A 15765-nucleotide genomic window follows, 5' to 3' on the forward strand; every position below is an offset into this window, starting at 1 on the left:
TACACCCCAAACACTATGACCATGACACCAAAAAATTCATAATTTTCTTGATTGTACGAGGAGGGGGTTTTGGTTGTGGGCCATTATATAAATATTCTCACTTGTTTCAAGAGAAGAATGAGGGTCACAGTATCAGAATATATCAATCAATTAATTAATTAATAGTCGGAATAAAATAGGTTGGAGGCCATTCTGTGGGTCCTATTCCGACCTAAGAAGCAAGCTTAGGTCACGATCTATTAGACTTGAGACCATGCACGTGCATGCATTAGGAATTTCGTATTGAGATTTAGGTAGTCATTACCTCCCTTAAGCCTGCCCTCGAGGTTAACTACTCTACTCGTATCGTATGCACATGCAAACACTCAAGATACCTTGAGGAGCACTTCCAAAAATTTGTCTTTTGAAGGGGAAAGAAACAAATTAATTTCCTCATCACTGTTACCTGTATTTGGTTGTGCCTTTGTGGAATATTGGAACATGATTTAATAATACCTTTCAATAGATCCAAGGATTCACAATCTCGAACATGATTAATCTGAAGAAAAAAAACACATAATTTAAGCATAATTACATAATTACATATGTACAGGAGTTGCATGCACACGTACAGATTTACTCCTAGCTCTGTACGTGGAAAAATAACACGCTTTTATTTTATTAGAAGCGTGTGACATCTCCTCTAGTCATTTACCAGGAGCTGTATTTATTTATTTTTATTTTTTTTGGTTCAATCTTTCAAACGGTGGATGTTAAATCCACTTCATTAGTAACATTTTGCTTGGAGGTTTTGTGGGCCTCAATTTGGCATCTCCTCTAGTCATTTGTCATATAAGATAGAGATGCTTTTATTATCAAGAACTCAAGAAAAATAAAAATGAAAATTCAAAGTCCATAAGAATCACAAGAAATGATATCCAATCGATTTTCAATTCTTTACCTCTTTGGGCGCAGTACTTATTCATGTTGATAAGATGTATCTTTCTTTCTTGTTGTACTCAAAGTCGGAAACGCAGGGTTATAAACATCTCACCAGAGGTTTCTTATCCTCCTACGCAAAGGGATTTGCTTCACACAGCATCCACCACTTGCCAAATAGTTCAAGGACTTTTTGGACCAACGTATCGGGTTTTCTGAATGCTTTCTTTCGAATGTTTTCTTTTCAATTTCATATCATATCTGAAGATTTCCCCATTTCATAATTTTATAAATTGTGTCCAAAACTTATATTGAGAGAGTATTGTTCTACATCAAGAAATGGAACTTGAGTTTCTCGTCTCGTATTTTCAACTGATTTTGTGTTGAATTGTTCTAAATCTAGCTATGTAACGGTGCGTATCAAAGTCATGTTATCCACTTGTTTTGCTCGAGTGACTCTACACTCGGTAGTGAAAAAATATTATAGCTTTTTTCATGCCCTAGTTAATTTTAGATTGAATGCTCTCTAATTCTATGAATGATCATAAATCAATCTAGCTGGCCAGTTTTTATTACCATATGTTATTCCTTTTTTGTTTTAAACAAGATGGAAAAAAAAAAAAAGGAAAAAAAAAGCTTTGTCGAATAGAGACATGTTGGCAGGTACTAAATTATTTGTCTTAATTTGCAAGATTGAAGAATCAATTCCACAAACTCCTTCGCATTCATTACCTCCAATCCAAAATCAGCTGCCAAAACATAAATAATACAAAAAATAAAAATAAAAATCTTCGGAAGCACATGCATGTCTGTGGTCCAAGCATTCAAGTTTTGTCAATATATTTGGATCTTACATCTCTCCTTGCTTCCAGGGCCGGAACTTATTTGCTCAATTGAGAGACTTAATCTCTTCGTAAACATTCACGACTTTGACTCTTTGCATTTTCATATGCAATAACAAAATATTTTAATTCTGTTGTTGAACATATTTTTATTTTGTTAATGTGTTTTTATGTTGTATTTAATATGTTTTTTTTTTTCATTATGTCGTTGAAAAACTCATACTTCCGCCCTTGCTTCTTTTAATTTCTTCAAGGTCTATGTTTTCGGGTATATATGGACAAGGCAATATTATGTGGACCACGATGATGCATGGGCTATTGTTCTGGCGGGGCTGAGGAAATAAATATATTCTTGGACCATGTTGCAATAATTAATGGAAGTTGCCAGAACCAACTAGCTAGGAGTTTCCCAGAAATATGTATTCGATTTGGGAGGTTTTATTGCTTTTCATTAGAGTTCAACCTTAAATTTGGCATGGCAAATTGGAAACATGGACACCTCATCAAAGATCATGGGTCACTTAATTATACAACTAACCTGGCTGCTCAGCCATGCATGATATATATGTCAAAGCCCCACAGCGCATGCAGTAATGGCAAAGATGACACAACGTTTTTGTCTTCTTCAAAATGTATGAATTGAATTGGTAATCGTCGATTGCGAAGGAGTATAATTTGAATTCCCAATGAAGCTGTTTACTTTAAACTATCTGGAATTGGGGTAGGAATGGTATTGACTCCCTATAAATTGTTTACTAAATTCCCCTTAATCGGAATTGAAATCACTTTGATTACTAAAATGCGCTTATTCTCTATAACTTATTTTATATGTAAATTTTTGTTGGGTTAAATTGATTGGCAAATTTGAAATTTTAAAAATTGTGTGAGGATTTAATGGGTAAAAAAGATGAATTTCCAATGGGTTAGTTCTCTAAGAATTAGAACATACCACATCACACCCAAGAGTCCCATTCCTTCAAAATCATGAGTTTTATGTGGGCTCCACTTGCATATTCCATTCTTTTATATGAAGTAAACACATGAGTAGTCCGTAATTAGAATCTGATTACGGATTAATAAATATGCCATAAAATATTAAGATTATAAGAATCGGTGTTATGTACCATTTGTACAAAATAGGGCTTATCAAGAGGGTATATATGACAAGTTCAATTTACTACCAAACAAGTCAAGGAAGGCTTCATTGATATTCCATACTGATTACATCAAAGCACACCTAATCATACATATAGACCAACTAACACAAGTAACTCAATAAGAGCAAATGGATATTCTCCTATAAGCTTAGCGTCTAGAATATCTGCTAGAGCCGTTTTATTTTTGCACATAGCTTATGGATCACAAAGAGCCCAAAGTATATACAAACACAATCCACTAACATAAGGATAACATCTATAAGCTTAGCTTCTAGACTATCTGCTAGAGCCGTCTTATTTTTACACATAGCTTATGGATCACAAAGAGCCCAAAGTACTTACAAACACACTCCAATAACATAAGGATAATATCTATAAGCTTAGCTTCTAGACTATCTGCTAGAGCCGTCTTATTTTTACACATAGCTTATAGACAAAGTTTATGTTTGCTACATCATCAATTCTTGGAAATTAATGCAACGGGAGAGTGCATCCACGAGCTTCTCAATATCGTGCCTTGTGTGCATTGCGCTCAATGTCACTCGTAGCCTGAGTAAAAAAATATAAATGAAGATGTAAGTTTAGAAAGTTAGGTTTCAATTCCCCAACTCAAAGTGACCGCTGATGAAGAATTGCACAAACCTGCATGAGTTGGGTGGCACTGATGGAGGCCTGATTGCAGTGACATGGAAACCGTATTTTAGCAAACTCCTGTTCATCGTCAATTGAGGATCATAAACAAATTCATTTAGATATATATTCACTTGTAATACGATCGATCTCTAAATTAATCACACATAAAAAGAAAATAGAGAGGGAAAGAAACAAAACTGGCTAGCTTGTAGAGCCTTCTCTTCGCTCCCTACGACAAGAGAGATTATGGGACTTTTTATGGGGATCCCAGTAAGAGCACGAAAGTCTTCCACCCGATTCCAAATTGCCCGTCTTCGCCATGTTTCCTTTCTTGCCACAATAAGAGCAGCTGCAAATTTACACTTGTAGTGTTAACACATGTGAAAATAATGCATGCATGATAAATTAATGCTAGGGTTTTACCATGGGCAGCAGCAGCAATTGGTACTGGCGTAGATGTGGAAAATATAAAAGAGCGACCCCTTGATTGTATGAGCTGCTTCCACTTTTTGCTGTATTAAAAGATGAAGAGATCAAACATGTGCAACTATAAACCCTAAATCTCAGAATTTGTATTGTTGCTACCAATCAAGGGAAAATAAAGCAAGAATATATAATTACCTGCATGCAATGAATCCGCCTTGACAACCAACAGCTTTACTCAAAGTGCCAACACATATATCAACATCTCTTTCACAGTTGAATTCCTCAGCTACTCCTCCGCCATTTTTTCCAAAAATCAGTGTACCATGAGCCTGAACAAAAAGGTAGGTTTAGGATTTTTAATATCTTATACCTATATAAAGAGCATTTCAAATCCGCCTTGATATTGTCGGGGCCCAAGACAACCCAAATTCTGCACAAGAAGCCATATAAAAAATGTGATAAATTGGAGCTTAATTGTGCCAAAAAATTTAAGGAGTTCTTAGATCTAGATCCAAAACGATTAGTTGTCATTAGGCTAAGTCCTCCTCGTTTTGGTTTTAGATGCAGGTCCTTTGACTCTTTTTTTGGACGTCGGTTTTACTCTTTTGAGGTAAATAAGGAAACACATTGAAAATCCAAATTTAATGCATTATTTCATTGTAATTGAATTTCAGAATTTAAAATTTGAATTATTTCTTTGTGAATATTTACCTAATATGTGGATAAAATACAATTTAATCAATAAAAGTAAAGACCCACAAATTATACTAATCGATGAGGCAAGCACACCCACATGAAATTATGTACCTATGCATCAAGTAAACACCCAAATATTGAAAACACAATATGTTTAATACTTATCAAGTTGATTCGTGGTGTTTAAGCATAGCAACAAATAAAAAACTTCAAAAAAACAATATAAACAAGAGAACTATTGATGACGTTTTTATGACCTAATATGAGCTAATGTGCTTTATATTTATATGTATATGTGCTTTATCTATATATATAAAGCAAAAGGAAGAGAATGGTGAAACATTCAAAATACCAAAAAATGCCCTTGGTTAATGCAAACATTAAGAATTGAAATTATTAATTAAATGAGGATAATATGGTAACTTCACACTTTTTTATATTTTAAAAAAATTAAAATTTAAAGAAAAATTAGATGATGAATCCTATTTTTATGGAATACAACTACCCATTATCTTTTTTAATTCTAAAATAAATTTTAATTTTTTTTTAAAAAGCCTCTCGCAAGCGCGGAAGCGCATGCAGAGAGGCTAGTATTAATATATGTATATATATAGGTAGAATTTTCTAATGTACCTGGTTACTAGGTAAATATAAGATTATGTACCTAATTACTAGGTAAATGTGAGATTATGTACATAACTTACTAGGTGAATATAGGATTGTACTTGATTATTGGGGGAATATGAGATAATATATAATTTACCTAACATATAGGTTTTTTGTTATTTTCAATATACCTAATAAAGAGGTCGTAAACAATAAGAAAGAAAGCCAACGATTTTTTTGGGTTAAAAGAAGAAAAAAAAAAAACAACACTAATATACAAAATCTTGGATGCAATTAAAAAAAAAAAAAAAAGGCAACGTAATTAATATACCAGAATCATTATGGTCATAAGCACTTAATTTGTTAATTAATTATGGTCACAAACAATTCTTTCCCGTAATTATCACATAAATTACAGTTAGCCGATTTAAAGCATAAATGGCAACATTGGAACAAAAAATAATTAAAAATAAAAATGAAAAGATTACATCAGAAAATGTTAAAAAAAGAATGTAATCCTATCTCGCACAAAAGTCAAAGAAATTGTATCAAAGCCACAAACTCCAAGGATTAAAACAAACTTTTTAATGAGAATTTGGATCTATATAAATTTTTGTTTATTTTAATAATTCTAATCTTTCGAAAAACAAAAATTTTTAATTTTTTTTTAGAGCCAATAACAATTCATTTATTTTATTCTCCCTCCCTCTCCATCTCTTTGACAACTTTGTTATATGGGGTGCAATTCTCCCTCCCCTCGCTCAAATATGTACGGTAAGAAACGCCTTTTCTGCACGTGCATTAACACGTGTGAAAGCATAATATAAATTAATAAGTAGATCAACCATGGTCCAACAACTCTACATGATTAAATGAGTAGTTGTTACTTTAAATTGAGTAATCATAATGAGTCAAAAAGAAAAAGAAAAAAAAAAACTGAACATGTTCTGTAGTTGCCGATAAAAGTAGGAGACAACCCATCTTCAATAATTTAAGCCTTTTAGATATTTTTTATAAAATAATTATAAAACTCAGTTTTTTTAATTAAAAAGAGAACAAAAGAATGACAAAAACACAAAAAACCCCAAATGGTACACACACCTGTGCTATAAGGGCTATTGTCTATTAAATTAAATAGTTATGTGGGCCTCTTAATGCGGGGAAACACTTACATATGAAATGGGGAAGTACTATTTTGCTATTTCTGGCCAATCACAGTATGTTACGCGTGATGAATTTTTCATGTGGCAGACTGTGATTGGCTGAAGATAACAAAATAGTGTTATTTCCATTTCATACAAGTTTTTCTGCTTGGGGCCAACTTTCTTCATGGCTTGCCCTAGAGGACTTACATCATCAATAACTAACAAAAAGTCATGCTCTTTGCGTAGCTTCACAAGCTCAACCATTGGTGCAACGTCTCCGTCCATACTAAACACGCTGTAAAGAGAAAATTGCAACTCATAAGAAAGAAAACAAAAAACAAAAGCAAAATAGAAACACTATAACTAAATCAGAAATTGATTGAAATGACATTATAGAAAGCATCACTAACCTATCAGTCACGACCACTTTCTTCATAATTTTGCAACTTGATCTATTATCAAAGCACAAATGCAATGCTAAGCTATGAAAAAAATGAAGTATATATATATATCTAATTATAAGAAGAGGCACACAAGGATTAAAAGAGAAGTTGAAGACTTACAACAAGGCATCAAGGTGATTCATGTCACAATGTCTATAGACGAATATCTGTACAGACTTTTGCTTGTCAGCAATACGAATACCATCAATTATTGACGCATGGTTCAGTGCATCAGAAAAAATGGCAATCTTTTCATCAGGTAAAGGTGTTTTGCCAGCAGCCAAGAGAGTGCCAATAGATCCCAAAGCTACCATCAAGGACGTATTGGCTGCAAATCCCGTTGGACAAAGAAGACAATCCTAGAGGATACATTGTAAACAAGATATATTGCATCATTTTCAACTGAATATACCTAAAACATCACGTGAGTAGCACATGACTATAAGAGAATGAAAGCAGTAATTTTATATTATATATAAGTCCACTACTTGAAAAAGAAATATCAGCTCATACCTCTTTCTCCTTCAAGTCTGCCAGGCATGACTCGAGTAACCTATGGTAATCAGTATATCCACAGATTAAAGCAGAACTCCTTGGGCCCATTCCGTGTTCTAGGGCAACCTGGTTGAATATATAATTATATTATTATTGCATGGTTTTCAAAAGTGATAGTAAACAGTAAATTAATGATACAATCTTCGCACAAGTTGGTAGTGTCAACCTTAGCTGCAGCTTTTCCAATAGTAGGATGTGAACCCAAGCCCAAATAATCATTCGTAGAAAATAGTAGCAGCTTTTTGAAACTCTGGGTACCATCATCGTCTCCTATAAAATTCAAGAAACGTGACTCGTAAGTTAAAAATTGAAAGAAAAAAAATTCTAAAACAAGTGAGAAATGGTTGAACTGAACCCCACCTGAACTGGGAATGTCATGGACCCATTTTTGGAATGTGGCTTCAGTAATTTGAACCTGCACAGCGGATCGATCCCATGGTTGCAGTTCATCGAACACATTGAAGTCATCTTCAATAGGTTTTTGGGCTTTTAGAGCTGGTGCACTATGGAGGTGAATGGGCCTGAGAGACCCAACGAGTTGCAGGTGCTGGAGTTTCTGAAGAGCCTCTTCAACCCAATGATCCCACGACCTCATCATCTCAAGTTGGGCAAATTCAAAGCAGAGAAGGGAAGATTGAAATATTGGAGAGTAGAGTAGTGCCCTTAGCTCTACATTCGGATGTAAGCACATTAAACCAATATATACTACTTGAAGAACCAATTGTTCCTCCTTTGCCACTTTTGTCCATTACCAAATCTATCAGTCTCTTCACCTCCTTCCGAGCAATATCACTCTGCCCTCCCCTTGTCAGCTCCACACTCACACCCATCTCCTCCACCAACATCTTTGAATTAAACGCTTGCTCTGCTCCCAATGGCCACCCTATAATTGGCACGCCCTGGCTTAAGCTCTCCATCACTGAATTCCATCCACAATGGCTAACAAACACACTTGTGGACTTGTGTGACAAAATCTCCAACTGCGGTGCCCAGTTGTGCACCAACAACCCTTGTTTTCTTTTGCTCATTCGATCTTCGAATCCTTGGGGCAACCACTCTACCCTGAACTCTCCTTTCATGTCATATCCCACAGGAGGTCTTATGAGATGTAGATAACAGAATCCGAACCATGCGAATCGAGCCATTTAAGGCATGTTTCAGCAGGTATGGCCAACTCTTTTCCTGCACGTTGCCTTGAAACACTTGAATCCAAAGTCGATGAGTTCTTTAGTGCATCTGTAGGAAGAAGAGGTCCAATGGACCAAACAGGAAGCCTCAAGTAATTCCTCAAGATCTCCAATCCAAAGGGCTCAATTGCCTCAACAGTACTACACAGCCAACCAAAAGATTTCGTAGAAAGTGAAATCTGGGGCTGAAAAATTCTAGAGCCAGAATCTTTACCATCTGCAGCTTTTAAATATGGATTCAACTGAGAGATATGGAAACGATAACTCTCTGGAAACCCTGGCATCGGGAACTCATCTGAAGCTGTACAACGGTGTGTGAGGCTAAGCCAAATAGACACCAAGGCTGCAGAGCCATAGGCACCACCTGTAGTGAAAGTCACATGCACAGTGCTTAAGTTGTTTGCAAGATTAGCTGCCCATCCAAAATACATATCAGAGACAATACAAAGTGGCGGGCGGCCTTCTTTTGCGATGATATCCAAGATTAGGCGGTGAGCAGGAGCTTCAAGACTTGTTGATGCAGCAAGAAGATCTCCTATTTTGCTTAGAGGCAAGTCCTCCGTGTTTTCCGCATTCGGGGGCAAGCCATAGTCTGTACTGCAGAATGAAAGCTCAGCCAAATGGATGTTGGAGTCTGATTGAGAGTTTGAGGTTGAGGCAATGGTTGCACTGAGGTATTGGATGTTGAGGGTGGTGCTGGCAATGGTGATTGTGAATCCTGTTCTTTGTTGGATTTTCCTTGCCAGTGCAAGGAATGGTATGAGATGGCCGTGAGCCATAAATGGCAGCATCACAATGTGCTCTTGGCCTTCCATCCCTGATTTTCCTTTTTCCTTTTTCCTTTTCGTTTTTGGGATAATTTGTTTTTGGTACCTTCATATTTCTTGAGCTTGTAACGATGGTGACGAATATATAAGACGAGATTGACTAATAAATTCGTTGATACTCTTCATATTAAGTTTTAGAAAAATATAAACTCCTCTACATCCTATTTAAATTGGATCAGGACAAAGGTAAAGTATAAATTGGATCAAATCAGGACATACTCTTCCACAAACTCCTCTACTTGGAGAGATGTAAAGTTGTTCTCTTTTTCTAGAAAGTATTAAATTTTGGGTTTGGGGTTCCATTTGTTTGTGTTTTTTTCTACTGGGAACAAACAAAATTGTGGGGTTTAAATAGAAAATCTCTTTTATTTCTTATTTTTCAGTTTGGGGTGTATTTAAGGGTAGTTTAGGAAGATAATGGGGGTTTTCTTAGAAATTGTGAAAATGTAAATTAAAAGATGGGGTGAACTTAGAACAAGGGGTGAACTAAGAGAAGTGTGAGGTTTAAATAGAAAATCTCTAATTATAATAGTTCAATGATCCAAACTGCTAGATTTTTAGGTCTCCATTTAATGATCCAAGCTCTTGGGATTATTTTTTGTTGTTGTCTATCTTCTTCATATTTAAGTCATCTCCAACCATGTTTAGGCTAAACTCAAATTTTTACCCTCCAAAATACAAATATTCATGTATTTTTAGGACTCAAACTGTTTTTTCCTCCAACTTTGCAGACTCATCCGTAACTTTATTAAATTGTTCAAGAATGGTTAGTCCCTAAATTTTTTTTTTGACATAATTCTTGTTTCAACATTCATGATTTAATTTTCTAAACATTTTGATCTAAAATAATCCATAAACAATTTCACTTTAAAAATAAAAAATTTGTTAGTGTCAAATTTGAGACCTCATGTAGCATAATTAGGCCAACCAATACTCTTTTATATTTTGTTTTATGTAATCCCCTACATACATATTCATGAGATGGTAAGAAAATCACATAGCAAAGTATGGATTAATTGACAACTAAAGTCTAAAGTTGAAGATGGGTGGTGGTGATGGGCTGAAAAATGGAGTCAGATTCCAAAGCAGCTGCTAATTCAGGCCATAAGATAGAAGACACAGTCCATGAGCCATCCCCCTTTGCACTTGACCTTTGGTTCATGTAAGCCACTCCAATCCTCTCAATTGTGGAACAAACAGTCCCAAGCACTGGGCTCCCAAACCCAAAGTCCAGCTCAGCAACTGGAAACTTTCTTCCTGATGACAAAACAAGTGCTGGGCCTCCTTGTCCCAACACAACTTTGGACAGCATAAGCCCAGGCCTATGGCACTCAATCCAGTCAATCAAGTCCAGAAAATGTTCCTCATTTGTTACCTTTGAAATTGCCTCACCAACAATACTAGCCACATCTGATATTGAACCTTGCTTCAAATCCCCCACGCTTGCCTCTCCAAAAGCCAAAGACAAAACATTCCCAATGTAATTTGACATGGGATTAATCTGGTTTTCTTTCTTGTGCATCCTAGACCGTCCATCTACTAACCAACCCATCTTGCACATTCCATGGGATTTTGTATCAATGGCAGTGACCATAGTTTTCCATACATAAGCTGAGACTGCCTCAATTTTTGTTCTCTTCTTACCATTTCTTGATGCAAGACTCTGCAGATGTTTAATGCTCGAATCTTCGATGTAATAAAGGCGCTTAATCAAGGTTTTGGCTGTTGGGATATTCATGATCTCTTCCATGGTGCACTTGACAAAACTTTGGTCCAAGGAAGAGTGATAGCTAGGAGGGCAGCGTGCACGAAGGTGCAGGTTTCTCCGGTGATCCGGCACACATGAAACGGGCTTCTTTCGCGCTATTTCGGACCATGAGAGAAGAAACTTACCAAAGCTAGTGGCATCCCCAAGTGCATGGTCAAAAGTGAACGTAATTGAAACGCCTCCACATGTATAAAACGTGACTTGAATTTGAAAAGGGAAGTCGGGGCTGATGGAGGCCAGCTTATTGCTTTGAAGAGATTGATCAAGATCGTAGAAATTTAGTTCTTTCAAAGGAATGTTGGCATGAGCTTCCACAACTAGGACACCGGAGTTGTCACACATGATTTCGGGCTCGTTCGTATGCTGGTTTGGAACGATTCGACCGGCGAATGGGTAGTAAGAGTCGAGAGTACTGGCAAGGGAGGTACTGAGGGACTCAATGATGGAGGAGAAGTCGGTGGCAGCATGAAGATCATGTGTTTTGTTGGGATAGAAATAGAAGTATGAGACTGGAAACCGGCCAGAGAGCAAGTCAAGGTTTGAGAGACTCAGGATATGAGGGTGATCCACCATTGGATTTGTAGGTTTGACAATAAATTTTGTGGTGAAATTCACCTCAAAATCAGCCTTTGCTCCCATTACAAAATATTTTAACTGGGTTGCTTTTGAAACAACTCTCTCTCTCTCTCTCTCTCTCTCTCTCTCTCTCTCTCTCTATGGCAATGAATAAATCCCTCCTCATCAGCATATTTATAGCTTGTAATGGAGACAAGCATGACTCAATGTTGCTAGGATATCCTACCAAAAGATCCATCAACATAACCTATAATACGTCACGGGCTATAATTATTTTGGAAATAAGAAATAACCAAAGTTGACACAGGTTTACTGTTTTCTTTTTCTTTTTTACTTACGATAAAGATTTAAACTAAAGATCTACCATTTTCCCACCCTATATATTATTATATGACTTGTTTTGTTTTCATTATAGTAAATTTGGCTTACATCCTTCAAATTCAATTTGCCGTACCTACAACCCTTCACTTTTTGTTCCTATAAATAATACCCAATTTGTATAAGTAAAAGGCTTATTTACTGTAGTACCCCCTGAAACTTAAGTCAAATCTCACTTTGCCCCCTCAAACTTAAAATGACCCACTTTCATCCCTTGATCGAGGTTTGGTGACTCACTTTGCCCCCTATCGTCAACTCCATGTAAAGGTCTGTTAACTTTTATGACGTGACAGGGGTATTTTTGTAAGTTCGTACACGTGAACATCATCCACCAATTAGGTGAGTGACGTGGCAGTGGAGCCCACCTTCTCCATATGGATAAAAATATAATTAAATATTCTAATAATTAAAAGTTAAAAAAAATAAGAAAAAAATATTTTCACATAATTCAAAACTCTACCCATCACTCCAGCCGCCCCAATCCTCCCACCCACCCACGGCCATCCTCCCCTACCCTCCATCCACCATTAATCCTTACCCACAGCCACCCCAACAACAAAACTTCTGAGACTTGATTGGTCTCCATTAAATCTACAAGTAGCTCCTCCAATTTCTCCACCAAGAGGAATTTCATAATGGATTGCATAAAGGCAGTATTGTATTCTCTGTTAGGATTAATCCATTCAAGTTTGGAGAAGCTGAGGAAGCCAAAGTTTTAAATGCTAAGAGTTTCAAAAGATGTAGCCTCCTGTATAGACTGAAAATTCTCAAGACCAAAACTCAAAGTTGTTTGATGTGTGTTGTATAAGTGATTTTGCTCGGTTTTTGCCCTCGTCTGTTTTAGTTCGACGGATGTGGAATCAAATCTTGTTTCTCCTAAATTAGATTTCGCAATTATTTTGGTTTAAAAAAATATATATATATATATACAACCCAACAACCATCTTACCCATCTTCTCATTGATCTTCCACCCAGCATCCAACACTATCTTCATAAACTTCATCTCTCTGTTGCTTCTTTTTTTTTTATATATAAAAAATTAAAATTTTTAGTTAATTTTTTTGTTGGTTGCAGATTCAATGATAAAAAAACATCGAATTCGTCGCAACATCCCGCCCTAGATCCGAACCCTACCACCATCACAACCCTCCCTCTCTCGATCACCAACCAACCTTAACACCCAACTTCAAATCTGGGTTGTTTGAAACCCAGCCCCCAACCCCACCCCCCCACCCCCCTCTCCCCCCTCCTCTCTCTCTCTCTCTCTCTCTCTCTCTCTCTCTCACAGATTAGCACATTCAAGGCCATAGGAGCCCCGAAAATCAAGATCCGATTAAGATATAACCAATAAATAAAAAAACCCAAATTCATATCTGAGTTGTGTTGTGTGGACAGAGACGCTGGGGTCTGGAGATATATATAGAGAGAGAGAGAGAGAGAGAGAGAGAGAGATGGTGGGATCTGGGTGGGAGGGGGTTGGATTGTGTACCAGTAGGGTTTTTAATTATTTGAAATTTCTTTTCTTATTTAATTTAATATTTATTTATTTTTAATTATTAGAATATTTAATTATATTTTTATCTATGTGGAGGTGGGGTCCACTTGCCACGTCACTCACGTAATTGGTGGATGATGTTCATGTGTACGAAATTACAACAACACCCCTGCCACATCATCAAAGTTAACAGACTTTTAGATGGAGTTGACGGTAGGGGCAAAGTGGGTCACTAAACCTTGATCAAGATATGAAAGTGGGTCATTTTAAGTTTGGGGGGGCAAAGTGAGATTTGACCGAAGTTTCAGGGGGCACTACAGTAAATAAGCCTAAGTAAAAAGATCCAACTCAGCAAGTTACCTAATTAAGCATAAAATCTGATTTATTGAGAGGGCACACACGGCACAGGTAGGAAAAAAAATATATAGGACTAGAACACGGGTGGGCACAAAACACAGGTCACCAGAAAAGTTGGCTCTGATGCCAAGTCAAACAATATGGGTAGAATATTTTCAGGTTGTTTTCATTCTCCGAAATGATGTATTTATAATACAAGGTTACAAACCCCAGCAGAGTTATACTAGAAAATAAGATAAAGTCCTAATTACATAAGATCTATACAAAAGGAAAATAAATATAATCCTAATATACTAAGAAGTAAATCTCCTAATTACACTAGAATCTCTCTAACAGGATTTACTGTAATAATATAATGCACTTTTTGTAGGGCCCTTGGTACCTTTCAACAAAAAGATTCGATCACATTTACAGAAGAAAAAACAATAGTTTATGTTTGGTGATGATGATGAGTAGGTGAAAGAACACATTTGAGCCCTCAAGTTTGGCAGGCAGCATGATTGTGAAGAGAAGATTTATCAACACCACAATGCGATATAGTTGTAAAATAGCCAATCATAAAAGAAGTCTCAGAATGCACGGAACTTTGCTGGAAGCTGATGTGAGGGTCATCACAAGGACACAAGAAAATGTACCAGATTCCATAGCTTGTATTCCCCATTAGCTGGTGTGTGGGTCAAAAGTTCTCATCATAACTAGCCTACCCATTTCGACAGGTACTTCCAATCTAGGCAAATACGATTTGGTCAAGCATGTCATAGTTCCATAAATTTTGGGGGCCTTTGCTTGCTTGCTTGCTTGCTTGCTTGCTAGCCCACTTCCAATATATCATAGCATATGCTCCATTACAAAAGAAGATGTGATTGTATGTCTAAGTGCTCGTCACCATAAATAAATGTGTTGAGACTTGAAAGGCATCACCATGCATCTTGTCAAGGCATGTTCACTAAAATGCCACGAATCCAATATGCTCCACAAGAGGCAGTCGGAAGGGAGATTCCTTGTATTTGAGGTGGAATCAACGTCGATTAGGATCAAATATAAATTCTAAAGTTCCTTTCTTGTAAGAGTGATCGGACGGATGACATGGTTCTAAAAGTCTCCACGGAAAAAACACATCGCAATCTAAACAAGTGGCTTATTTACAAAATCACATTCAAATGTGCAGGCCAATTAGGAAAATCACCATATGACCTATCTCATCCCTGTCTGGTAAGCGGTACCTTGTGGAGAGATTCTTCACATTTAAATGAATACACAATTAGGACAGCAAAGCGTGGTCCAATTCTTCACATTCACTTCATAACACTAATCAATTTTACCTATCTCTTGGCCTCCCAACTCTTATGCCTAGTCGAACCCCGGAAGCTCCATTGCAGAAAGTTCACCAAACTAGCATCATGCAGAGAAAGAGTGATGATGATGTTATGTTTCCTATTTAGATCGGTGCACTAGACACTAAATTATATTAGGTTTTGATAAGAGTTTAAATTAAGTTATACCTTGTGGCTCAAAACCTTGTGGAATAAGGAAATGTTTTGAAGCCTATCAAGAGGTCCTATTTATTTCCTTTTTTGCGTGAACCGTTGCTTGATGGGCTTGGAAGATTAGTCTGTGATGCATTATTTGATGGTGATGATAGTAAAAGGGCACTGGGATATGATGAAGTCATGTTGGTGGATCCTTATTTTGTCAATCACAGTTACTCCTTTCACCTCCTTGGATGCTAATTAACAAGTCATTAGCATCTATTGC

The 15765-nt window shown here is 36.6% G+C and overlaps 2 protein-coding genes and 1 pseudogene across 2 annotated transcripts; all 3 read right to left on the reverse strand.

The window, feature by feature from the left end:
- Positions 1-3366: 3366 nt before the first annotated feature.
- LOC110752402 (8-amino-7-oxononanoate synthase-like) lies at positions 3367-8043 on the reverse strand. Its single transcript, XM_021953046.2, has 11 exons — positions 7782-8043; positions 7588-7691; positions 7380-7487; positions 6987-7225; positions 6834-6875; positions 6631-6718; positions 4172-4305; positions 3974-4062; positions 3749-3899; positions 3560-3628; positions 3367-3466 (listed from the first exon to the last, which is right to left on the reverse strand). Exons 1-11 carry the CDS (start codon positions 8017-8019, stop codon positions 3367-3369), a joined length of 1362 nt encoding a protein of 453 aa, XP_021808738.2. The 5' UTR covers positions 8020-8043.
- Positions 8044-8125: 82 nt separating this feature from the next.
- On the reverse strand, positions 8126-9545 carry LOC110752398 (crocetin glucosyltransferase 3 pseudogene; annotated as a pseudogene).
- Positions 9546-10345: 800 nt separating this feature from the next.
- On the reverse strand, positions 10346-11910 carry LOC110748617 (HXXXD-type acyl-transferase family protein). The gene has a single exon (XM_021948576.2). The coding sequence runs from the start codon at positions 11840-11842 to the stop codon at positions 10466-10468; it is 1377 nt and encodes a 458-aa protein (XP_021804268.2). The 5' UTR covers positions 11843-11910; the 3' UTR covers positions 10346-10465.
- Between the last annotated feature and the right edge of the window lie 3855 nt (positions 11911-15765).

This window comes from Prunus avium, chromosome 5, assembly GCF_965620075.1.
Source record: "Prunus avium chromosome 5, drPruAviu1.hap1.1, whole genome shotgun sequence".
In the NCBI taxonomy this organism is placed as follows: domain Eukaryota; kingdom Viridiplantae; phylum Streptophyta; class Magnoliopsida; order Rosales; family Rosaceae; genus Prunus; species Prunus avium.

What these genes read in the sequence shown, in the direction of transcription:
- LOC110752402 (XM_021953046.2), bottom strand. Translation starts at nt 8,019, where the DNA reads ATGATGAGGTCGTGGGATCATTGGGTTGAAGAGGCTCTTCAGAAACTC. An exon ending in CCATGACATTCCCAGTTCAG is followed by an intron (nt 7,692 to 7,781) that starts GTGGGGTTCAGT and finishes TGAATTTTATAG; the next exon opens with GAGACGATGATGGTACCCAG. An exon ending in AATTGCTGCTGCTGCCCATG is followed by an intron (nt 3,900 to 3,973) that starts GTAAAACCCTAG and finishes GTAAATTTGCAG; the next exon opens with CTGCTCTTATTGTGGCAAGA.
- LOC110748617 (XM_021948576.2), bottom strand. Translation starts at nt 11,842, where the DNA reads ATGGGAGCAAAGGCTGATTTTGAGGTGAATTTCACCACAAAATTTATT.